Here is a 25,645-nt window from a genome sequence, read left to right on the forward strand (position 1 = left end):
CCACTCCAGGGGGCAACCCAGCTGACCCACCGAGCGTTGCTAGGGTAAAAATCTTCCGACGAACGTGCACGCGGCGTGTGCACACACCTAATTCGAATCGATATGAGCAAGTTCATCAAAGAAGAACTTCCCATAATCCTTTTAAGTGAAGGCTCCTCTCCTTGTTTTGTTGTGATGCCTCTCTTTGTTTTGTTGTGAACACCGGGCTCCGGGAGCTGCTTATCAAAAAAACAAACACACCTACTGTTTGCTGTGATGAGAAGAGGGAGGCGGGGGGCTCCCCTTGGAACACCCACAGCTAATGTTTGCTTGAAGAGAGAGCCAGCGTGTGGAGGGAAGGGGAGGGGTCCATTTTGGAGAGCAGCTGCTTATCTGGTCTATGAGAAAAAAAACAAACAGCTGCTGTTTGCTTTTGGGGGAGGGGGGGGGGGGGAGTCAGAACTTGCAAGGCAGGGTGCAGACACTCTCAGCATTCCAAAAACCCATTCATTCTCCCTACACGCTCCCTGTCACACTCCACCCCACCACACCCCCCTTTTGCAAAGCATGTTGCAGCCACTTGAATGCTGGGATAGCTGCACATAATGCACCACTCTCAATGCCACTGAAAATGCTGCAAATGTGGCCACATCAGTGCGTTGTCAACTGTCCGTGTGAACAGACTGCAGCGCTTTCCCTACTCAGCTGTAGAAAGGCAGGTTAAAATCCCAGTGCTGTACATCTGCAAGTGTAGCCATACTCTGGCCCAGCAGCTCTGACTCCAGCAGCCTGCTTCTCACACCCCAAGCACATTTTGGTTTGGGTAGAGAAGGCTCAGTGTTTGAAGAAAAGGGCAGGGGTAGGAATCTTCTGTTCATTATGCTGGACCTAACCCCCAGTTTTACTTGAGCAAACACGAGCTATTTGACACTTTGCAATACTGCTCCTGTGCTTTGTTCCCAAAGTGTTCTGCAGCGAGGGGGAGAGAAGGGTCCTCTGTATCACTGGCATATTGGGGTGATGCTGAAACAGGACAGAGTAGAGGTGGCACTGTGGGGCTGGCACGAACCTTCGCTCTTAATTTCCCCTACCAAGAAGGGAGGGGATTGAAATCCTTACCCAGTGAGGTCACATTCTCATAGTTCTGCTGCATGACATCTCTGCAGAGAGCTCTCAGGGCAGGGTCCAGCAGAGTCCACACTTCCCTGGTGAAATACACAGCCACCTCCTTGAAGGTCACTGGCCTCTTAAAGAGAAAGAGTTCAACACTCAGTACCTTCTGCCCCACTCACAGACCCACTATTTGTGGGGTAGAGGAGCTCATCAAAGGGATGCTCTGGGTGGATTGCAGTCAACAGAGTCCAACCTCCACCCTGCTCAGAGCATTCAGGAAACACCAGGGCAGGGGTTGGCAACCTTTCAGAAATGGTGTGCCGAGTATTCATTTATTCACTCTGAGTTAAGGTTTTGCATGCCGGTAATACATTTTAACGTTTTAGAAGGTCTCTTTCTATAAGTCTACAATATATAACTAAACTATTGTTGTATGTAAAGTAAATAAGGTTTTTAAAATGTTTAAGCAGCTTCACTGAAAATCAAATTAAAATGCAGAGCCTCCCGGACCAGTGGCCAGGACCCAGACAGTGAGTGTGCCACTGAAAATCAGCTAACGCGTGCCATAGGTTGCCTATCCCTGCACCAGAGTGAGAGGACGAAGTGAGAGCCCCTTGTCTCTCCCAGCAGATCCATCACACACCTGCTAGCCACAGACTGATAAAGGAGATGGAGCCCCGAGCCAGGTCAGAGGAGAGCTCCTTGGTAGGAAGACCAACACCCTCCCTATTGTGAGGAGCCAGATATGAAGGGAGGGGAATCTCCCCTAAACCTGACTCGTGGGTGCCCCCTTCATATCTCACAGCAGCCGCTGCTTAGTCGGGTCAGGCTCCAGCACTGGCAGTCTGGTCAGTTTTTCTAGCTCCGTGTAGGCGGGTTATTTTCTGTTTAACAAATTAGGGCATTTCCACCTCCAAACCCTATGGGTCTGGTTCCTAGAATCTAGGCTCCTTATTAAACAACTCTCAGTAGGTTTGTCATACTCTGTCCTCTTCCCTTTCTCCACCCTGTGCATTTTCCGCCCCCCGCCAACCTCCAAACCAGACTGTGCAAACCTTCCCATCTCCGATGTATTGGTTGTCCCTCTCTCTCCTGAAGGAACCCACCAGCAACCCCCTGATAATCCCTACCTGAACAGGCTCCTCTGGAGCAATTTCTCTTTCCTTTCCCATGGGAGGATGGGATGAGCTGGAGCAAAACATGGACGTCATTCTGCAGCCTGGGAGGGTGAGGAGGACAGTTGTGGAGGTTTCAGTACAGGCTTTAGTTAATTTCACATCACGATTCCCCCAGGCCCTTTCCTTGCAGACAGACATCCTAGATTCTGTCACCCTGGGAAAATGCTTGATCTCTTTATTACAGTGTAGACCTGGCCGCTCCTGCCAGGCTAAGCCCACAGACACATTATTAACCTCCCTTCTCCCTCCCCCCATCCCATAACAAAGTCTCTGAACACAAGGCTAGAAAAGAGCAGAACCAAAGGAGTCACTGTGGGGGATTCCCTTGGACACTGACCCCACGGCAGTCACACCCCAGCAGGGGGAATATGGAGTCAAGAACCAGCTTTTCCTCTCTGTCTGAGCCTTTTCTTGTTCACTAGTAAGTGGTTCTGCCCAGGGGTGCTGCAATACCTATGTCTGGGTGGACCAGAGAGCTGGAAATCTCTCCCCCCCACTCATTTCTCCCACTGCCCCTTTCAGTCTCTACTTCCCCTGTCCTCTCTCTCTGCTCCACTGGCTGGGAAAGTCCCATTTCTGGGGGCTTTGCTCTCCCAGGGCTGGATTTTCTCCTGGCAATTGCTAATGGGAGGAGAAGCTCTTTGTGTAGAGACACTTTCTTGCTAGTCCCCAGCACTTTCCCAGAGGTCTTTCAGTTACCTGGAGACTATGGCTCAGAATTTGCATTAACAGGGCCCCGAGCTGCCCCAAGGGGCTAGTACAAACTGGAGAAAGTCATCATCTGGGCTGAACAGAGAAGCAGCTTTAATTAAGGTCACTTCCCAGCACAGAACCCCTGCAGGGGGAGCAGCAGCAGCTGCTGCTAAGCCTGGTCTCCCAGATCACAATGGAGGCTGCAGCGTCTGACCCAGGAAGCTGAACCCCAATATCCTGAGCAGAGAGGGACAGAGCGTTTGAGCAGCTTCCCTCCTTTAGCTCTCTGGGGAGAGTAGCTAAGGAGAGCCCCTCCTCACAGAGACAATTGCTAATCTCGTTTGCCTCACTGTGCATCTGGAGTCACTCCTTGTCTTTCCATGCAGTGACTCTGATTAACAATGTTCTCAATGAAACCAGAGTCCAGAATGCCTTGGAAGAAACCACTGTGCGGCAGTGCTGACCCCCCTCCCACCTCCCTCACCCCCCAGCTCTAGGGCAAGGACTTGCGGGTGGGGGGGGGTATGTATATTCCCTAGTTTTCAAAAGAGGAGAAAAGAAAGATGTGTGATTTCACCCCACAGTGTTTGAAGTGGACAGGAAGTTATCAGGGTGAGTGGCCTGGCTGGGGGCTGCCTGGCAGCGCTTGGAGCCAGGATTCTGGCTCAGGCTGATCAGGGAGCAGGATCATGGTTAGCAGCAGCCCCCAGACACCCCCAGCACCCAGTCCCCAGAGTCCCCGGCCAGGGACCCCGATCCCCCCCCGAGCCGCCACCAGCCGCAGTGAGAGCTGGACACTGGCGAAGTGCACAGAAAATGGGGCACAATGGGGGGGGGAACAGGGAACTTCTCAGGGTTTGGGGGCGGGGGTCACGCAGGATGATGCTCTCTAGAGAGAAAGGGGCAGCACGGGGGGGTCCCCACGGGGGGGCACCGGTAAATCCGAGGGGATCTCAGCCCCCCCTTTCTCTCCTCGGGGGTCACCGGCTGTTCCCCCCCCCGGCCATGTCCGGGCTGCACCGACACTTCCCACCCGCCCCTGTCCCGCGTCCCCCCCCCCCCCCACGCAGGGACCCCAGTGGGGCCCCAGGGAGCGGACCCCGGCGCTGCGAGATGCCGGGTCCCCCCGGCCCGGACACGGGGGCAGAGTCACCGCCCGGCCCCCCCCGGGCTCGCTCCGGTACCTGGAGGCTGCAGCTCCGCAGCGCAGGCGGAGCCCGGGCAGGGGGGGTTAATGAAGGTCTCTCCCGCCGCGATCTGCGCATGCCCAGAACTCCAAGGCACAAACCCTTCTCCGGCCCCGAGAGAGGCTCCAACAGCCCGGCGCGAGCCAAGCATACCCACAGCGCACCCCGCGCGCTTGCGCTCCGGCTCCTCCTCCCTCGATGACATCACTTCCGCTTCCAGGAGAGTCCGGAACTACAACACCCAGAATGCCCTGGGGCGCTTCCGCCCTGTCCTGCCCAGCTAAGGGAGAGGATCAGCAGCTGAAACTGCGCATGCTCCTTGGGAGCCCCGGTGTGGGAGGGACGATAAAGCTGCTGCTGCCGCCTCCGTGTGAGCCGGTGCGTGAGAGGCCCCGGGGGGGGGGGGGCAGTGAGTCTCGGCCCCGGGAACCTGGGAGAAGGCTCGGAGCTGCCTCGGCCCCAGGAGCTGCAGCAGGATCCGCCCCGCTGGGATGGGGGGGGCGGAGCCTGGGGCCCGGGGGCCCTGTGGGGGGTCGGGCGGGGCGGGGAGAAGCCGGGGTTGCGGGGGGGGGGGGGGGGGGGATGTTGAGCTGTCTCTGGGCAGCCAGGAAATTCCCGGGGCGGGGGAGGGGGGTGGGGGAGTGAATTGGATCCTGTCCCTGTTTGTGCCTCTCGCCCCCGATGCAAATTCCAGGGCCGCCTGGGGGCGGGGGGGCAAGAGGGGCAATTTGCCCCGGGCTCTGCAGGGGCCCCCACGAGAGCTTTTCGGGGCCCCTGGAGCGGGGTCCTTCACTCGCTCCGGGGGGGCCCGGAACACTCTTGCGGGTCTTCGCCGGCGGGGGGGGCTTTCCGCTCTGGGACCTGCCGCCAAATTGCCCTGAAGAGCGGGCCCCCCACCACCGAATTACCGCCGAAGAGGGTCTTCGGGGCACTTCGGCAGCTGGTCCTGGAACAGAAGGGCCCCCCGCCGCCGAACAGGGCCGGCTCTAGACGTTTCGCCGCGCGGGGGGCGCCCTGCCGCTTGCCCGTCCCGCGGCTCCGGTGGATCTCCCGCAGGTGTGGCTGCGGAGGGTCCGCTGGTCCCACGGCTCCAGTGGACGTGGATCAGCTGCTGTAGCCTCCATTGTAATCTGGGAGACCAGGCTTAGTAGTTGCTGCTCCCCGAGTGGGGTCCTGTGCTGGGATGTGACCTTAATTAAAGCTTTTTTTCCTGCCCAGCCTAGGGGATGACTTTCTCATTGTTAATCCAGAGTCACTGCATGGAAAGACAAGCAGTGACTCCAGATGCACAGTGGGGCAAACGAGATTAGCAATTGTCTCTGTGAGGAGGGGCTCTCCTTAGCTACTCTCCCCAGAGAGCTAAAGGAGGGAAGCTGCTCAAACGCTCTGTCCCTCTCTGCTCAGGATATTGGGGTTCAGCTTCCTGGGTCAGACGCTGCAGCCTCCATTGTGATCTGGGAGACCAGGCTTAGCAGCTGCTACTCCCCCAGTGGGGGTCTGTGCTGGGAAGTGACCTTAATTAAAGCTGCTTCTCTACCCAGCCTAGTGGATGACTTTCTCCAGCTGGTATTAGCCCCTTGGGGCAGACCTGGGCCCTGTTAATACAAATTCTGAGCCAGAGTCTCCAGGTAACTGAAAGACCTCAGGGAAAGTGCTGGGGATTAGCAAGAAAGTGTCTCTACACAAACAGCCCCTCATCATTTCTCCTCCCATTAGCAATTGCCAGGAGAAAATCCAGCCCTGGGAGAGCAAAGCCCCCAGGAATGGGACTTTCCCAGCCAAAGAGGCAGGGAGAGAGGACAGAGGAAGGAGAGACTGAAAGGGGCAGTGGGAGAAATGAGTGGGGGGAGAGATTTCCAGCTCTCTAGTCCACCTAGACACAGGTATTGCAGCACCCCTGAGCAGAACCACTTTCCAGTGCACAAGAAAAGGCTTAGACAGAGGAAAGCTGGTTCTTGACTCCATATTCCCCCTGCTGGGGTGTGACTGCTGTTGGGCCTGTGTCTGAGGGAATCCCCCACAGTGACTTCTTTGGTTCTGCTCTTTTCTAGTCTTCTGTTCAGAGACTTTGTTATGGAATGAGGAGAAGGAGAAGGGAGGTTAAAAATGTGTCTGTGGGCTTAACCTGGCAGGAGGGGCCAAGTCTACACTGTAATAAAGAGATCAAGCATGTTCCCAGCACGGCAGAGTCTAGGATGTCTGTCTGGAGGCAAAGGGCCTGGGAGAATCGTGATGTCAGATTAACTAAAACCTGTTCTGAAACCTCCACAACTGCCCTTCTTGCTCTGCCAGGCTGCAGAATGACGTCCATGTTTCGCTCCAGCTCATCCCAACCTCCCATGACAGAGGGAAGAGAAATGGCTGCAGTGGAGCCAGCTCAGGTAAGGATTATTTTTTTGAAGGGGGGTTGGTGGGTTCGTACAGGAGGGAGAGGGACAGCAAATACACCGGAGTTGGGAAGGTTTGCACAGTCTAGTTTGGAGGTTGGCACGGGGCAGGAAATGCACAGGATTGAGAGAGGGAGGGCAGGGGGTGACAAGCCTGCTGTGAGTTGTTGAATAAGTGGCCTAGATTCTAGGAACAGACCCATGAGGTTCGGAGGTGGAAATGCTCTAGTTTATGGAGCAGAAAATAACCCAGCTACATAGGGCTGGGAAAACTGACCAGACTCATAATGCTGGAGCCTGACCCGACTACTCAGTGGCTGCTGTGAGATATGAAGGGGATACCCACCAGTGAGGGTTAGGGGAGATTCCCCTCCCTTCATATCCAGCTCCTCACAAGGAGGAGACTGTTGGGCTTCCTACCAGGCATCTCTCCCTGGTCCCTGCTAGGGCCTCCCTCTCCTCTATCAATCTGTGGCTAGTAGGTGTATGATGGATTTGCTGGGAGAGATAAGGGGCTCTCTCTTTGTCCCCTCACTCTGATGTTTCCTGGATGCTTTGAGCAGGGTAGGGCTGGGACTTTGTTGACTGCAATCCATCTAGGGCTTCCCTTTAATGGACTTCTCTCCCCACAAATAGTGGGGCTGTGAATGAGGCAGCAGGTATTGAGTGTTGGACTCTTGCTCTTTCAGGGGCTGGTGACCTTCGAGGAGGTGGCTGTGTATTTCACCAGGGAAGAGTGGGCTCTGCTTGACCCCACTCAGAGAGCCCTCTACTGGGATGTCATGCAGGAGAACTATGAGAATGTGACCTCACTGGGTAAGGGTTACTGTCCCCTCAGTTCTTAGAAGGGAAAACGGTGAGTTAAGGTTTACGCCGGCCCCGCAATGCCACTTCTACTCTGCCCAGTTTCAGCATCACCCCAATATACCAGTGACACACACGTTACCAGAGACCCTCCCCTGCTGCAAAATACTTTGGCAACAGAGCACAGAAGCCATATCGCAGTGTCAAATATCTCCTGTTTGCTCAAGTAAAACTGAGGTTTAAGTGCAGCATAATCAACAGAAGCTTCCTAGGGGTCACCAGATAAAATTAATAGGCAGCAGGTTTAAAGAAAATAAAAGGAAGTTCTTCATCACGCAGTGCACAGTCAACTTGTGGAACTCCTTACCTGAGGAGGTTGTGAAGGCTAGGACTATAACACCATTTAAAAGAGAACTAGATAAATTCATGGTGGTTAAGTCCATCAGTGGCTATTAGCCAGGATGGGTAAGCAATGGTGTCCCTAGCCTCTGTTTGTCAGAGGATAGAGATGGATGGTAGGAGAGAGATCACTTGATCATTGCATGTTAGAGTCACTCTCTCTGGGGCATCTGGCATTGGTCACTGTCGGTAGACAGGATACTGGGCTAGTTGGACCTTTTTATCTGACCCAATACGGCCTTTCTTATATTATATATGTATGTGTGCATTTGGTGCAAGGAGCTCCTGGCCCTCAGAGACCATGTGGAGGCTTTGGAGGCCAGGATGTTGGAACTGGGGGAGCTAAGGGAGGCAGAGAAGTATGTTGATGAGGCTTTCTGAGACACTATAAAATTGTCCCAACTCCGGTCAGACAGCCTCCCACACTGTTGAGGAGGATGAAAGGCCCAAGGAATGAGAGCAGTCAACGGGAGCAGAGGGAAAGCTTCTCATAGTTAGTACCGTCCTTCCAAATAGTGTTGGGGCAACCCCTTACACTGAAGTTACCTCACCGGGGGAGGGAACTCCAGTCATTAAGAAAAGGCAGCTGTTAGTATTGGGCGATTCAATCATTAGAAACAAGGATATCTGGGTTTGTGATGACCAGGAGAACCATATGGTGACTTGCCTGCCTGGTGCGTAGGTTGCGAATTTCTCAAGGCATCTAGATAGACTTGTGTAGTGCTGAGGAGGAGCCAGTGGTCATGGTACATGTAGGTACCAATGACATAGGGAAGGGTAGGTGAGACGTCCTGGAGGCCAAATTTAATCTGCTAGGAAAGAGACTGAAATCCAGGACCTCTATGGTGGCATTCTCAGAAATGCTCCCATTCCACATGCAGGGCCAGGTAGGCAGGCAGAGCTTCGGCGTCTCAATGCGTTGATGAGATGGTGGTGTAGAGAGATGGAGTTTAGATTTATTAGGAACTGGGGAAACTTTGGGGATGGAGGAGCCTGTACAGGAAGGATGGGCTCCACCTAAACCAAAGTGGATCCAGACTGCTGGCACTGAACATTAAAAAGGCTGCAGAGGAGTTTTTAAACTAAGAGATGGGGGGGAGGGGGAAGCCAATGGCTGCAGAGGAGCACGTGGATCAGACAGAGACTTCTCTTAGAGGAAAGTGTAATGATAGAGATTTTTCTAGTTTTAGTCAGGAAGAGAGGCTGGAAGAGGATAAAGTAAAGGCCAGATCAGACGAGAAGCGTTCACACACATACGAATCTAACACATCAGAGAAGGGCAGACAAATAAACAGTGACAAGTTTTTAAAGTGCTTGTACACAAATGCTAGAAGTGTAACTAATAAGATGGGTGAATTAGAGTGCCTCGTGTTAAGAGGATATTGACATAATAGGCATCACAGAAACCTGGTGGAGTGGGGACAATCAATGGGACACAATCATTCCAGGGTACAAAATATATCGGAAGTACAGAGCAGGTCATACTCGGGGGATGGAGAGGGGAGTGGCACTGTATGTTAAAGAAAATGTAGACTCAAATGAAGTAACAATCTTAAATGAAACTGCATGTTCCATAGAATCTCTATGGATAGTAATTCCATGCTCTAATAAGAATATAACAATAGGAATCTATTATTGACCATCTGTCAAAGACAGTGATAGTGAGGATGAAATGCAAAGAGAGATTAGAGAATCTATCAAAATAAAGAACTCCATAATAGTGGGGGATTTCAATGATCCCCATATTGACTGGGTCCATGTCACCTCAGGACAAAATGCAGAAACAAAATTTCTCGATACTCTAAATGACTGTTTCTTGGAGCAGCTGGTACAAGAACCCGCAAGGGGAGAAGCAGCTCTCCATTTAGTTATGAGTGGAGCGCAGGATCTTGTCCAAGAGGTAACTATAACACCGCTTGGAAATAGTGATCATCATATAACAAAATATAACATTCCTGTGGTGGGAAAAACAGCTCAACACTGTGGCATTTAATTTCAGAAAGGAGAACTATGCAAAAATGAGGGGGTTAGTTAAACAGAAATTAAAAGTTACAGTGACTAGAGTGAAATCCCTGTAAGCTGCATGGGTGCTTTTCACAGACACAATATTAGAGGCCCAACTTAAATGTATACCCCAAATTAAAAAGCACAGCAAAAGTACTAAAAAGGGCCACTGTGGCTTGGCTTAATCATGTAAAAGAAGCAGTGAGAAATAAAAAGGCATCTTTTAAAAAGTGGAAGTCATATCCTAGTGAGGTGTATAGAAGGGAGCATAAGTACTGCCAAATTAAGTGTAAAAATGAATAAGAAAACCCAAAAAGGAGTTTGAAGAACAGCTAGTCAAAAATTCAGAAGGTAATAACAAAAAGTTTTAAATACATCAAAAGCAGGAAGTTTGCTAAACAACCAGTGGGGCCCCTGGACGATTGAAATACAAAAAGAGCCCTTAAAGACGATAAAGTCATTGCGGAGAAACTAAATGCATTCTTTGTTTCAGTCTTCACAGCTGAGAATGTTAGGGAGATTCCCAAACCTTTTGTGGGTGACAAATCTGAGGAATTGCCACAGATTGCAGTGTCGCTAGAGGAAGTTTTGGAACTAATTGATAAACTTAACTGTAACAAGTCACCGGAACCAGATGGTATTTACCCTAGAGCTCTGAAGGAACTCAAATGTGAAATTGGGGAACTATTAGCTATGGTTTGTAACTTGTCTTTTAAATCAGCTTCTGTACCTAATGACTGGAAGATTGCTCATGTAACACCAATATTTAAAAAGGGCTGTAGAGGCGATCCTGGCAATTACAGACCGGTCAGTCTAACGTCTGTGCCAGGCAAATTAGTTGAAACAGTAGTAAAGAATAAAATTATCAGGCACATAGAAGAACAGAAATTGTTGGGCAAAAGTCAACATGGTTTCTGTAAAGGGAAATCATGTCTTACTAATCTATTAGAGTTCTTTGAAGGTGTCAACAAACATATGGACGAGGGGGATCTAGTGGACATAGTGTACTTAGATTTCCAGAAAACCTTTGACGAGGTCTCTTACGAAAGGCTCTTAGATAAATTAAGTTATCATTGGATAAGAGGGGAGATCTTTTCATGAATTGAGAACTAGGTAAAAGACAGGGAACAAAGGGTAGGAATAAATGGTAAATTTTCAAAATGAAGAGGAGTAGCTAGTGGTGTTCCCCATGGGTCAGTCGTAGGACCAATCCTATTCAACTTATTCATAAATGATCTGGAGAAAGGGGTAAACAGTGAGATGACAAAGTTTGCAGATGATACTAAACTGCTCAAGATAGTTAAGGCCGAAGCAGACTGTGAAGAACTTCAAAAAGATTTCACAAAACCTAGTGATTGGGCAACAAAATGGCAAATGAAATTTAATGTGGATAAATGTAAAGTAATGCACGTGGGAAAAAATAACCCCAAGTATATATACAATATGACGGGGGCTAATTTAGCTACAACTAATCAGGAAAAAGATCTTTTGTCATTGTGGGAAGTTCTCTGAAGACATCCAGCAGTGTGCAGCAGAAGTCAAAAAAGCTAACAGGATATTAGGAATCCTTTAAAAAGGGTTAGACAATAATACAGAGAATATCTTATTGCCCTTTTATAAATCAATGAAAATGACTCATTTAGACCCCATCATTTTATATATCTATTTGGGATTATGTTTTCCAATGGGCTGCACTATGTGCTACCCTGACATCTAGTACTACTGAGATCCTACATTCAACGATATCCCTGCCTTTCCTGTTTCCTTTCTCCACTGAGTCCCACGCTTCCCTGGGACTCTCTCTTTGTCTCTGGACCTGTCTGTCAGCAAGAAGCAGAGCTAGAGAGACTTGCCGTCTGTCTGGAGACTTTGATTTTTGGGATGTGGATTTATTTTCTGTGTGTTTTAGGAGACTTTGTAATTGAGTGTCTGTGACATTAAGCATAGTACAATCTGGAGTGTTGAACAGCTGTGTCCCCTCAATTCCCCAGGCTGGGGTGCCTTTTACACTGCTCCACTGTGAGACTAGCCACTCCAGGGCAGTTAACACACAGTCTCCAGCATGTAACTTACTGCCAGCTATACAGTGTTGGGTGCTGCTAGTCAGTGACTCCCGAATTACAGTACCCAACAGGAGAACCCCAGAAAATTCTCTGCTCCCAGACATGTGCATCTTGTCCTGTCCAGCACACTACTGAACAATGGGAGCTCATCTGAAATCTTATTTCATCTGTGGAAAATGACATGCACCAGGGTTGTTGTTCCAAATAGAGTTTTCAACACACTTTAATCCAACCACACTGGTTAGATAAAACAATAAACTAAGATTGTTAACTATGGGGGAAAAAAAAAGATTTTCAGTGACTACAAGTAATAAGGCATAAAAGTCAGACTTGTTTACAAAAGAAATGCAAGAGAAAACGCAAACTAATGTTTAACTTAACAAGCTAAACCGGATATAAAACGAATGTTTCTCTTACCATGTGCTGAGACAGGCTGGCTTTCCTTTCAGCCAGGAATCCCTCTAACCTGCCCCTGCTGCCCACATTCAGTTCTTCAGGAGATGTCATAAGCAGAGGGAAAGAGAAGAGAGTGTCTCATGCATTTTCCTCACCTCTTTTTTTATAATTCAGTCCTTTGTACTAGAAACAAATTCAGTTCTCAGCTGAGTCATGGTGACAGGCTGTCGTAGATAGGAGCTTCAAGTGGTCTCTGTGATGGAATGTACATGTCTTCTTCACACCTTCCCCCTCCTGAAGAATGGCTGTTTGACCAGCTGTTTGCCTTGCTGTCTCTGAAGAACTTAGGGTTAGGGTTGCAACTTTTTCAGTAATATCATACCATAAAATCACATCACTTTACATACAATGTTGTTACACATTTTAAGGAGGGTATTCAGTAGATTGTCTTTTCAAATGTTACCTCACAAGCCATACAGTGATAAATGAAGGGGAAGGGAGGGATCTCTCTTTTATAAACACCCAGCCAGCCAGATTGCTGTAAAATCCTTGTTGGTGTGATTTCTCTGCTTGCTTTACCTGTAAAGGGTTAACAAGCCCACAGGTAAAAGAAAAGGAGTGGGCACCTCACTAAAAGAGCCAATGGAAAGGCTTGAACTTTTTTAAATGGGACAGTAACTTTCCCTTTGTCTGTCTGTTCTGCAGAGAAGTCGACACAGAGTAGCAATGCTGTGTATGGCTTGAAGCAGGTTTGAAAATTCATCTTCCATACCTAGAAGAAATGATTTGGACAGAGAATGTTTAGACAGACACAATCAGGTTTATATTTTTTATTGTGGCTTTTGGAGCTCCTCTGTGCTATCTCAGATGCTTCTGTTTGCTTCTAAGCTTTAAGCTGAACCCCCAAGAAAGCTATTTTGAGTGCGTGCAAAAATTGTTTCTAGCCGAAGCCTAAGTTCCAGATGTATTGTTTTCCTTTTCAATTTTAATAAAATTTACCTCTTTTAAGAACAGGATTGGATTTATGGTGTCCTAAGAGGTTCGTGCATGTTGTTGATTATCTGGTAGCCACAGCTAATTTCCTTTGTCTTCTTTCTCAGCTCTTTCCCGGAGGGGAGGTGAAAGGGCTTGAGGGCACCCCAGAGGGAAGAATTCTCAAGTGCTCCTTCCTGGGTCCAAGGGTTTGGAGTTTTTTGAATTTGGGTGGTGGCAGCATTTACCGAGCCAAGGTCAGAGAAAAGCTGTAACTTTGGGGGTTTAATACAAGCCTAGAGTTGCACAAATTAATTTTTAGAATCCTGGCGGGCCCCCACTTTCTGCACTCAGAGTGACAGAGTAGAGATTCAGCCCTGACACATACTATGAACAAAATTGATCATAATTTTCTAGAAGAGTGAACATAGGGGCACAGACTTGCACAGTGTCTGTCTGTGTGTTCCTAACATATATGTGGGTATTTCAGTACCTCACAAGAAAGGTGTTCGGCATCTTCAAACACCTGGGGAACCGGTCCTGGGAATTCACTGGTTCATACAGTGTCACTTAATAGAATTGAGAGACACTTTATATTATTTTTTTATAAATACCAATATGATGAAATTGCAATGAATCATGCTAGATATGCCATGTAAGGTGTCAATGAAAATGTTATGATTTTCCTCATTTGATAATCTTGTTTCTATCTTTGTATTGTGAGTTATAGATATGTAGGGTATGTCTGTATTCCAGACTTGTGTAGGTTTTCTGAGTGACACCCCCAGACATATTGGCATCAGCACTGCCCAGCCTGTTCAGTGGCCCATCCGGGGTCATCAGCTGTACAATGAACCCATGGAAAGGATCAAGGGGATACACCTATTGAGTCAGCAAGACATGCAGGGGTATGCCTATGTACTGAGACCTCCAAGGCTTTTCCATGCCATGTGCTGTGAAGCTTGTGTTTGAGACACAGGAAGTAGAAGCCACTTGGCAAAAGGAGGCTGCTAGGGGCCGTGTGCTGGGAGAGCAGCTGAGCCCTGATTAGGCGGTGGGCTTAGCTGATTAGGGGTCCTATAAAAGTAGCCAGCCAGTCAGGCAGTGGCACAGCAGCCAGCAAACAGAGCTGGAAACGGGAGTTTCAGAGGGAGTTTACAGGGGGAGGTTGCGGGGGAGACGAAGACAGAGGAACCCACAGGCTAGTTAAGGGAGTGGGTGGTGGTTTGCCAGTGTTCCGGTGCCTCTTGGGGGGTTTGTGTTGTGTGTCTTGGATTACCAGGCACTAGGTGGGAAGGCTGTGACTGATACAGAGGCAGCAGTAAAAGACACAATGAGGATGACTGGATGTGGAAGCTGCGGCATGTACATGATCCTGGAGGGGGTACCTGAAAAGAGTTTCATCTGCGTGAAGTGCTGCCTGATAGAGCTGATGGAAGAAAAGATAATAGAACTGGAGATGCAGGTGGAAACTCTGAATTTAGAAGGAGGTTTGAGCAGATGATGGAACACAGACACGAGGGGGCTGAAGGGATAAGCTCAGCCGTGCAGATGGAAGCAGGACCAAAGAATTCAGAGGAGAGACTGCTGGGTGAGGACAGTGGACAGTGGAAGCATGTGACTAAGAGAACCAGGCAGAGGAAAAGACGGGCCAGTGAAGGAGAAATAGAACTCAGGAAGTGGTTTGCAGAGTTGGAAAATGAAGAAGGGGCACAGCAGGTGGTCGCTGAAGGAGAGAGGACAAGGAAAAAGAGAAGAGCTGATAGTCCTACAAGAGGAGGGGAGGAGTCAATGGAAGCAACACCAAATATCAGCCCCAGGAGGACTGCAAGGGTGAATAGGAATCGAGAGGACTTGCAGCCAGTGGGTGCAGAGGGTAGACCAGAGAATCACACTGTCACTAGGAAAAGGCAGGTCTACGTGATTGGAGACTCCTTACTGAGAAGAATAGACAGGCCTGTAACCAGAGCTGATCAGGAGAACAGAAGGGTGTGCTGTCTGCCGAGTGCTAAGATACAGGATGTGGACCTGAGGCTGAAAAGGATCCTAGTGAGAAAGAATCCACTGATTGTCCTTCATGTGGGAACGACTGATTTGGCTAGATTATCGCTGGAACGTATGAAGGGAGAATATGCCAGACTGGGGAAGACGCTTAAGGAAATTGAGGCTCGGGTGATCTTCAGTGGAATTCTGCCGGTTCCTAGAGAAGGGCAACAAAGGTGTGACAAGATTATAGCAATCAACAGATGGCTCAGGCAGTGGTGCTATCAGGAAGACTTTGGGATGTACTGTCATTGGGAAGCATTTACGGACAGAAGACTGTTCTCTCGGGATGGACTTCACCTGAGTAAGGAGGGAAATAGACTTCTAGGATGGAAGCTCGCCCAACTGATAAGAGTGTTTAAACTAGGAATTTGGGGGAGATGGTTGGGAGATGTTCAGGTGATCTCCAGGCTGGAATTTAACCTTGAGAGGGAAGTAAACAAAGTAAAAGGGGATACTGCCATGGACAGAAGAATTGACATAAGGAGGAAGGGTAGTGTTGATACCAAACTAACAGGTGATACTGGTGGTAGAATGTCTGTGCCTAACAGAGTGAAGAATGTCACTGAACCTAAACGGCAAAAAATAAAATGTTTGTACACTAATGCGAGAAGCCTAGGGAACAAAATGGAGGAACTAGTGCTACTGATGCAGGAATTGAAACTGGATATTAGAGGGATAACAGAAACATGGTGGAATAGTAGTCATGACTGGAGTATAGGTATTGAAGGCTATGTGCTGTTTAGGAAAGACAGAAATAAAGGCAAAGGTGGCGGTGGAGTACCATTGTACATCAATGATGAGGTTAACTGTAAAGAAATAAGTGATGGAATGGATAAGACATAGTCTGTCTGGGCAAAAGTCACACTGGGAAAGAAAGCTACTAGAGCCTCCCCTGAGATAGTGCTTGGGGTGTGCTACAGACCATCGGGATCTAATTTGGATATGGATAGAGACCTCTTTAATGTTTTTAATGAAGTAAACACTAATGGGAAATGTGTGATCATGGGAGACTTTAACTTCCCAGATACAGATTGGAGGACAAGTGCTAGCAAGAATAATAGGGCTCAGATTTTTCTGGATGTGATAGCAGATGGATTTCTTCACCAAGTAGCTGAAGAACCAACAAGAGGGGATGCCATTTTAGATTTGGTTTTGGTGAGCAGTAAGGACCTCATAGAAGAAATGGTTGTAGGGGACAACTTTGGTTCGAGTGCTCATGAGCTAATTCAGTTCAGACTAGATGGACGGATAAACAAAAATAGATCTGGGACTAGGGTTTTTGACTTCTCAAGTGCTGACTTTAAAGAATTAAAGAAATTAATTAGGGAAGTGGATTGGACTGAAGAACTTGTGGATCTAAATGCGGAGGAGGCCTGGAATTACTTTAAGTCGCAACTGCAGAAGCTTGCATCCCAAGAAAGGGGAAAAAAACCATAGGCAGGAGTTGTAGACCAAGCTGGATGAGCAAGCATCTCAGAGAGGTGATTAAGAAAAAGCAGAAAACTTACAAGGAGTGGAAGAAAGGTGGGATTAGCTAGGGAAGCTACCTTAGTGAGGTCAGAACATGTAGGGATAAAGTGAGGAAGGCTAAAAGCCGTGTGGAGTTGGACCTTGCAAAGGGAATTAAAACCAATAATAAAAGGTTCTATAGCCATATAAATAAGAAGAAAACAAAGAGAGAAGAAATGGGACCGCTAAACACTGAAGATGGAGCAGAGGTTAAGGATAACCTAGGCATGGCCCAATATCTAAATAAGTACTTTACCTCAGTCTTTAATAAGGCTAATGAGGAGCTTGGGGATGATGGAAGGATGACAAACAGGATTGTGAATATGGAGATGGATATTACCACATCTGAGATAGAAGCTAAACTTGAACAGCTTAATGGGACAAAATCGGAGTGCACAGACAATCTTCATCCAAGAATATTAAAGGACCTGGCGCATGAAATTGCAAGCCCATTAGCAAGAATTTTTAATGAATCAGTAAACTCAGGGGTTGTACCGTATGACTAGAGAATTGCTAACATGGTTCCTATCTTCAAGAAAGGGGAAAAAAAAGTGATCCGAGTAACTATAGGCCTGTTAGTTTGTCATCTGTAGTACGTAAGGTCTTGGAAAATATTTTGAAGGAGAAAGTAGTTAAGGACATTGAGGTCAATGGTAATTGGGACAAATTACAACATGGTTTTAGAAAAGGTAGATCGTGCCAAACCAACCTGATCTCCTTCTTTGAGAAGGTGACAGATTATTTAGACAAAGGAAATGCAGTAGATCTAATTTACCTCGATTTCAGTAAGACATTGGACACGATTCCACATGGGGAATTATTAGTTAAATTGGAAAAGATGGGGATCAATATGAAAATTGTAAGGGGATAAGGAACTGCTTAAAGGAGAGACTCCGAGTTATACTGAAGGGCGAACTGTCAGGCTGGAAGGAGGTTACTAGTGGAGTTCCTCAAGGATCAGTTTTGGGACCAATCTTATTTAACTTTTTTAATACTGACCTTGGCACAAAGAGCGGGAATGTGCTAATAAAGTTTGCGGATGACACAAAACTGGGGGTATTGCTAACACAGAGAAGGACCGGGATATCATACAGGAAGATCTGGATGACCTTGTAAACTGGAGTAATAGTAATAGGATGAAATTTAATAGTGAAAAGTGCAAGGTCATGCACTTAGGGATTGATCATAAGAATTTTAGATATACATTGGGGACACATCAGTTGGAAGCAACAGAGGAGGAGAAGGACCTTGAAGTATTGGGTGATCACACGATGACTATGAGCTGCCAATGCGATATGGCCGTTAAAAAAGCAAATGCAGTTTTAGGATGCATCGGGCGAGGTATTTCCAGCAAAGATAAGGAGGTGTTAGTACTGTTATATAAGGCAGTAGTGAGACCTCATCTGGAATACTGTGTGCAGTTCTGGTCTCCCATATTTAAGAAGGATGAATTCAAACTGGAACAGGTTCAGAGACGGGCTACTAGGATGATCCAAAGAATGGAAAACCTGCCTTATGAAAGGAGACTCAAAGAGCTTGGCTTGTTTAGCCTAGCCAAAAGAAGGCTGCAGGGGGATATGCTTGGTCTTTATAAATATATCAGGGGGATTAACATTAGGGAGGGAGAGGAATTATTTAAACTTAGGACCAATGTAGACACAAGGACAAATGGGTAAAAACTGGACATTAGGAAGTTTAGACTTGAAATTAGATGAAGGTTTCTAACCATTAGAGGAGTGAAGTTCTGGAACAGCCTTCCAAGGGGAGTAGTGAGGGCAAAAGACACATCTGGCTTTAAGACTAAGCTTGATAAGTTTATGGAAGGGATAGTATGATAGGATAGTTTAATTTTGGCAATTGATCTTTGATTATCAGCAGATAAGTCTGCCTAATGGTCTGTGATGGAATGTTGGATGGGACGGGATCTGAGTTACTGTAGAGAATTCTTTCCTGAGTACTGGCTGGTGAATCTTGCCCACATACTCAGGGTTTAGCTGATCACCATATTTGGGGTCGGGAAGGAATTTTTCTCCGGGGCAGATTGGCAGAGTCCCTGGAGGTTTTTCACCTTCCTCTGCAGCGTGGGGCATGGGTCACTTGCTGGTGGATTCTCTGCAGCTTGAGGTCTTCAAACCACAATTTCAAGACTTCAATAACTCGGACATAGGTTAGAGGTTTGTTAAAGAAGTGGATGGGTAGGGTTCTGTGACCTGCTCTGTGCAGGAGGTCAGACTAGATGATCATATTGGTCCCTTCTGACCTGTGAGTCTATGAATATAAAGGGCAGCTGCATCATCTCCATTTTGTCTTCAATCCCTCTTCCTATCTCTGGAGCAACTTCTCTACAAACTGATGTTGATGTGTACCAGAGAGCCTTTCAAGCCAGAAACTCACTCATCTGAGAGGGAGGGATATTTGAGCTTTGGCCTGCTAAACCCAAGGTTGTGAATTCAGTCCTTGAGGGAGCCACTTAGGGAGCTGGGGCCAAAATTGGTTCTGCAAGTGAAGGCAGGGGGCTGGACTCAATGACCTTTTAAAGTCCCTTCCAGTTCTAGGAGATTGGTATATCTCCAGTTATTACCTTTATTACCAATACTGCTAAGAACCAGATATATAGATTTCTGAATGCATCTGACTGTTTCCCCATAAACTGTGTTCCCATTAACTTTTCTTATGTGTTTATGACATTGTTAAAATGGCATAAACACATATGTCATAAACACATAAGAAAAGTTAATAGCACAGAAGTAGTTTATATCTCTTTGACTGTAAAGGGTTAACAAATTCAGTAGCCTGGCTGTCACCTGACCAGAGGACCAATCAGGAGACAGGATACTTTCAAATCTTGAGGGAGGGAAGTTTCTGTGTGTGCTGTTAGTTTTTAGTTGTTGTTCACTCTAGGGGCTCAGAGGGAGCAGACGTGCAACCAGGTTTCTCTCCAATCTCCCTGATACAGGTTCTTATAGATTCCAAATAGTAAGTACTAGGTAGATAGTGAGTTAAGCTTATGTTTGTTTTCTTTATTTGCAAATGTGTATTTGGCTGGAAGGAGTTTAATTTGTAGTTGTATATTTAGACTGGGAGGATATTCCCAGTGTCTATAACTGAAAAACCCTGTACCTAATCCATCTTAAATTTACAAAGATAATTTTTATTGTTTTTCTTTCTTTAATTAAAAGTTCTTCTTGTTTAAGAACCTGATTGTTTTTTTTTATTCTGGTGAGACCCCAGGGGACTGGGTCTGGATTCACCAGGGAACTGGTGGGGAGAAAGGAGGGAATGGGGAGAGAGAGGCTGGTTTCTCTCTGTGTCAGGATTACTGTCTCTCTCAGGGAGAGTCTTGGAGAGGGAAAGAGAAGGAGGGGAGGAAGGTGAATTTTCCTCTCTGTTCTGTGATTCAAGGAGTTTGAATCACAGTGGTCTTCCAGGGAAACCCAGGGAGGGGAAGCCTGGGAGAGGCGACGGTGGGGGAAAGGGTTTACTTTCCCTGTATTTAGATCCAGAGGGTCTGGGTCTTGGGGGTCCCCTGGGCAAGGTTTTGAGGGGACCAGAGTGTACCAGGCACTGGAATTCCTGTTTGGTGGCAGCGCTACAGGTTCTAAGCTGGTGATTAAGCTTGGAGGAATTCATGCTGGTACCTCATCTTTTGGACGCTAAGGTTCAGAGTGGGGAATTGTACCATGACAAACAACTTCCTTTTTCTTTCCTTTTTATAATAAAGCTTTAGTTTAGAAGCTAAGGATTGGCTGGCATCAAAGTATTCTGGGTAAGATCCAAACCTATACAGACCTGGTAATGTTGCTGACTCTGGGGTCAGAAGAACACTTGTTTTATGTGAGCAGTTTTTAAATAAACTCTCACGGTGCCGGACCGAGGTGCTGATCGGGAGTCAGAGAACTGGAATGCAGTAAAGGGGGCCGTGTGATGTCTTTTTTCAGTTTCTCTATAACCAGTGTGGGGTATCAGAAGCACAGTTGGTGACTGATGGGTGAATTTAACTTCCATGTTAACCACCAGTTTTGGGAGCATCTGCTCTCCCTTTTTCAGCCTGCCCTGATCTTGGCATTTTCAATGGGGGGAGGGATAATTTAGTGGTTTGAGCACTGGCCTGCTAAATCCAGGGGATTGTGAGTTCAATCCTTGAGGGGGCTATTTGGGCACTTAGTTGGGAATTGGTCTTGCTTTGAGCAGGGGGTTGGACTAGATGATCTTCTGAGGTCCCTTCCAACCCTAATAATCTATGATTCTATGAACGTGAACTGCCCCAGGCATGCTGGGTCACACTAAGCACTGAAGTTAAATTAATAGTGTTTTTTTATGACACAGTCATATGAAATCAACTGAACTCCTTTGTTTTCTTTCATCTGAGCAGGGTTTCCAGTTTCCAGACCTCCTATAATTTCCCATCTGGAACAAGGGGAAGAGCCATGGGTCCCAGACCTCCAGGGTTCAGAGGAAAGAGAGATCCAGAGAGTTGCCTGCACAGGTGAGGAAAGATTAAACCAACTCAGAATCTCTAAGTGCCTGAAGGAAACATCTGGGATGCCCTACAATGCCTTTGGAAGGTTTCTCAGTTCATTATTGTCCCTAGCAGGGGTCGTATCCTCAGGGTAAATATAGCTCATGGCTTCCTGTAGACCCTAGCAGACACCAGGCAGTAGTTTCCTCCCTTCCCTCTGTGAATTTGGATGGGATATGAGGGCCAAATTGATCCCCTCCTCTCTCCTGTTTAGGGGAAGAGTTTGGAGGAGTTCAGTTCTTGTTTTTATTTGCCCTCTCTCAAGCATTTGGTTTGGTTTGGCCTTCCCCTCTCTATCCCTGTTTGAGGTTTCTGTCTCTATCACAGCAGGTGACGCAGTGGTATGTGAGAAAGAGGAGCAGAATTGTCAGCAAGAACAAGTTGAGCAAGTGGCTGAACACAGAGAATTATCGCAAAGATCAAAAAGGAATGTGTCCAGGAGTCATGAGCAGGAAAACTCCTGTGAGATTCAGCGCAGACCAGAAAGAGAGCAAGGAAAGCAGGCAGGGGAGAAAATGGGTAAATTTATTTCCTGTCGGGGAACTCAGAGCGTCAAGGAAACCACAACACAGCAGGAAATCCTCATGGGAAAAAGGAAAAATACATGCAGTGAGTGTGGAAAAACCTTCACTTACAGCTCAGACCTTTCTCAACATCAGAGAATCCACACAGGAGAGAGGCCCTATGAATGCCGTGAGTGTGGGAAAAGCTTCACTGACAGCTATAACCTCACTGCGCATCAGAGAATCCACACAGGGGAGAAGCCCTATGAATGCCGTGAGTGTGGGAAAAGCTTCACTTACAGCTTTCACCTTACTAGGCATCAGAGAATCCACACAGGGGAGAAGCCCTATGAATGCAGTGAGTGTGGGAAAAGCTTCACTGACAGCTATAACCTCACTGCGCATCAGAGAATCCACACAGGGGAGAAGCCCTATGAATGCAGTGAGTGTGGGAAAAGCTTCACTCATAGCTATCACCTCACTACGCATCAGAGAATCCACACAGGGGAGAAGCCCTATGAATGCAGTGAGTGTGGGAAAAGCTTCACTCATAGCTATCACCTCACTACGCATCAGAGAATCCACACAGGGGAGACGCCCTATGAATGCAGTGAGTGTGGGAAAAGCTTCACTAGCAGCTCAGGCCTTTGCAAACATCGGAGAATCCACACAGGGGAGAGGCCCTATGAATGCAGTGAGTGTGGGAAAAGCTTCACTGGCAGCTTTCAGCTTACTAGGCATCGGAGAATCCATACAGGGGAGAGGCCCTATGAATGCAGTGAGTGTGGGAAAAGTTTCACTCACAGCTTTTGCCTTTCTCAACATAAGAGAATCCACACAGGGGAGAGGCCTTTTGAATGCAGTGAGTGTGGGAAAAGCTTCACTTCCAAGTCAAGCCTTATTACCCATCTCAGAATCCACACAGGGGAGAGGCCCTATAAATGCAGTGAGTGTGGGAAAAGCTTCAGTTCCAATTCAAACCTTATTTTGCATCTCGGAAGACACACAGGGGAGAGGCCCTACAAATGCAGTGAGTGTGGGAAAAGATTTGCTAGCAGCTCAGGCCTTTGCAGACATCAGAGAATCCACACAGGTATGCGACCCAGTGGAAGCGGTGAGAGTGGGAAAACCTTGTCTTGCCACTGAGCCCATGTGAGCCATCAGAGAATCTGCAAGGGGGATCAACACCATAAAACTCTCTAGGGCTATCAATACTTTAATACTTTCCTGATTCCCACAGATTAACTTTTAAAAGCTGTTTGAAGCACCGATAACCCTCACTTTGCCCAGATGAGTGAGTGACCTGTTTTTGCATTTTCCAGTTTGACCTCTTTGAGGTGGACTCATTTGTCCTTTCTATCAACTCCATTCTCCCATGAGTAATTCTAGTGTGCCCTTCCTATCAGGAACCAGGGAGCATCACATTTATACCAGTCTTCCTATTGCCAAGTTATTGTTAGAGTCACCAGTGATACAGATTGTATCGTTGCAAGTTGTTCTCATGCTCTGCTGAAGAGCAGTTATAATGGGAACTTTTTCATATTAAATTTAAATGAAGAGGAGCAGGGTCAGGAAAAAATGTGTCATTTCAGCCTCTGTGGTACTGGAAGGAGATGTAAAAAGCAACAGAGTCCTGTGGCACCTTATAAACTAAAATACGTATTGGAGCATAAGCAATATACAGAAACCTGTAGAAGAACACTTCAATCCCCCTGGACACACAATAGCAGACTTAAAAGGAGCCATCCTGCAGCAGAAAATACTTCAGGGCCAGACTTCAAAGAGTAACTGGAGGTCAGCAGTTTATCTGCAAATCTGACACCATCAGCTCAGGATTAAACAGACTGTGAATGGCTAGCCAACTACAGAAGCAGTTTCTCCTACCTTGGTGTTCACACCTCAACTGCTAGAAGAGGGCCTCATCCTCCCTGATTGAACTAACCTCCTTATCTCTAGACTGATTCTTGCCTGCTTATTTATACCCGCCTCTGGAAATTTCCACTACATGCATCTGACAAAGTGGGGATTCACCCACGAGAGCTTATGAGCCAATATAGCTGTTAGTCTACAACGTGCCACAGGACTCTGTGTCATATGTTACAGATCCAGATTAACACAGCTACCCCTCTGATACTTGGAAGGAGATGGGGTGACTCAGAGATTCCCTCCTTCCCCATCATGGCAGAACTGTTACCTTTTGTCTGAGCCAGGCAGAGTTTATCGTCATCACATTCTACCCCTCCACTTCTCAAAGTGTCATGTGATGAAGTGTTCTCAGTTGTGTGTGCTTGGAGATGATGCTTTGACTTATTTAATCCTATACCAGAGTTGCTATGATTGGAGATGAAAGTATCAAAGACTAAGAAGGGGAATTCAAATGGACCCTAAATGCAGTGTGATCATTTCGAGTTTAAATCTGAGGTTCCATCTATTGGTCAAGCCAGTTCTGGCAAGGCGGCTGCTTTTTCCCTCATTATGGGAATGCTAGGATACTAAACATGTTGTAAATAACATAACTGACTGTTGAGACAGTGCTCAATGAAATATGTTTGAATGGATCAGAGGAGAATGTGATGGGAGAATCTCTTGTCCTGATTCTAAATAATTAGATGGAACCTGCTCTGGAATTTCAATTTACACTTTCATTGTCATGTATTCTATCTCTCTGTGATCTGGGTTTCTATCTTTCTTGATGGCTATGTGGTCACACAATTAGATATTAGTTCGGCTCAGATTTATTGGAGAATTAAAGACAAATGACAAATGACCATACAGCGTTGTTCAGCTGTATCCATTTTTCACACCTCTGAGCAATAATTATACTGATAAATGTCTTTAGTGTAGCCTAGACAGTTTTCTCTTGTGTTTTCTGCATTTGTATCACTTCTCCTCTTCTTCCTACTACTTTGAAAGATTTAAAATATGTAAAAAAGGTATTTTTTTCTCATGATGCTAACATTCCCACATAGGAGACCCCTTCCACCAGCACGCATGGCAGAAGAATCCGAGAGATATGAACTCACAGAAGTGTTGGGACAAAGCACAACTTGAGCCAAGGTTCAGTTGTTGGCAATGGAGATTAAAAGAAAACTAACGTGACCAGAATTTGTGAGCTTTGAATATATTAGTGTTGCTAGTGAAAATGAAATTATAGGTGGTGTTATTGATTAGAGTAAGAGATTAATTGTTTGATAATTCTGAATTATTTTGGAAAACTGAAAGTTGTCTTGTGTTTTTTCTTTTTTTAGTTGTACAGGAAATGATGGTTAATCTTCAAAAGTTAATTTGATTTAATTTACCCCCTGTAGTGTAAGGAGTTCTGGTAGAAAACCTCACTCCAAAGGTTGGGGTGGGAGAATAGGTGTTAGAAAGAGTATATAAGAGAATATTGGGTCTGTATAAATTTTTTTTTTTAATTTCAAATAGAGCATATTTTGCTTAGCTTCAAAGTCAATTTCTATTAAAAGGAAAACTGCTCGAGGAGACAAGTTGTATAAATTTTTACCCACTTACACTGTAAGCGTCACTGACTTCCCCACTTCTCTAATTTGCAAAGGAAAGGCCTGACATCTGTCATAGGATGTGTCCAGCAGGTAGGAAAGCTGCAGTTGGCAACCATCAGTACCAAGAAAAAGACTGAGGTCCATTGCCGTTCATATCTAAAAACCATCTAGAGGCTAGTCTACACTGAAAAGCTATGTTGACATTGCCACATCTCTCAGGGGTGTGAAAAATTCACTGCACTGAGAGAAGTAGTTAATGTGACCTAAGCCCCAGTGTAGAGAGTGTTATGTTGTCAGAAGAATATTTCCAGTGTTTGTAGGGTAGACATAGCCTCAGACAGACTGATCCCCTCTGGGAAGCGAGTCATGACATCAATTCCAATTTTGATC

The 25,645-nt window shown here is 46.7% G+C and overlaps 2 protein-coding genes across 14 annotated transcripts in view; one reads left to right on the top strand and one right to left on the bottom strand.

Moving 5' to 3' along the window:
• LOC127048436 (zinc finger protein 501-like) overlaps positions 1 to 25,645 on the top strand; it is a 257,068-nt gene that overhangs the window by 227,317 nt on the left and 4,106 nt on the right. The window contains exons 1-6 of one of the 13 annotated variants that reach the window (XM_050948247.1): positions 4,429 to 4,520; positions 6,443 to 6,531; positions 7,227 to 7,353; positions 21,103 to 21,216; positions 21,577 to 22,845; positions 24,722 to 25,264. In XM_050948247.1, the coding sequence (XP_050804204.1) occupies positions 4,463 to 4,520; positions 6,443 to 6,531; positions 7,227 to 7,353; positions 21,103 to 21,216; positions 21,577 to 22,845; positions 24,722 to 24,846 (1,782 nt within the window). In that variant the 5' untranslated portion in view covers positions 4,429 to 4,462 and the 3' untranslated portion in view covers positions 24,847 to 25,264. Of the gene's footprint in view, positions 1 to 4,428; positions 4,529 to 5,102; positions 5,779 to 6,201; positions 6,532 to 7,226; positions 7,354 to 12,908; positions 13,023 to 13,350; positions 13,433 to 21,102; positions 21,217 to 21,576; positions 22,846 to 24,721; positions 25,265 to 25,645 lie in introns of those variants that run through there. The other 12 variants (XM_050948248.1, XM_050948246.1, XM_050948244.1 and 9 more) reach the window with 12 other exon arrangements.
• The window catches only part of LOC127048433 (zinc finger protein 883-like), a 291,005-nt gene that overhangs the window by 134,320 nt on the left and 131,040 nt on the right, over positions 1 to 25,645 (bottom strand). Inside the window, exon 6 of the mRNA XM_050948239.1 lies at positions 1,099 to 1,204. Coding sequence (XP_050804196.1) covers positions 1,099 to 1,204 — 106 coding nt within the window. The remainder of the gene's footprint in view (positions 1 to 1,098; positions 1,205 to 25,645) is intronic.

Source organism: Gopherus flavomarginatus, chromosome 3, assembly GCF_025201925.1.
Source record: "Gopherus flavomarginatus isolate rGopFla2 chromosome 3, rGopFla2.mat.asm, whole genome shotgun sequence".
NCBI classification, from domain to species: Eukaryota; Metazoa; Chordata; order Testudines; family Testudinidae; genus Gopherus; species Gopherus flavomarginatus.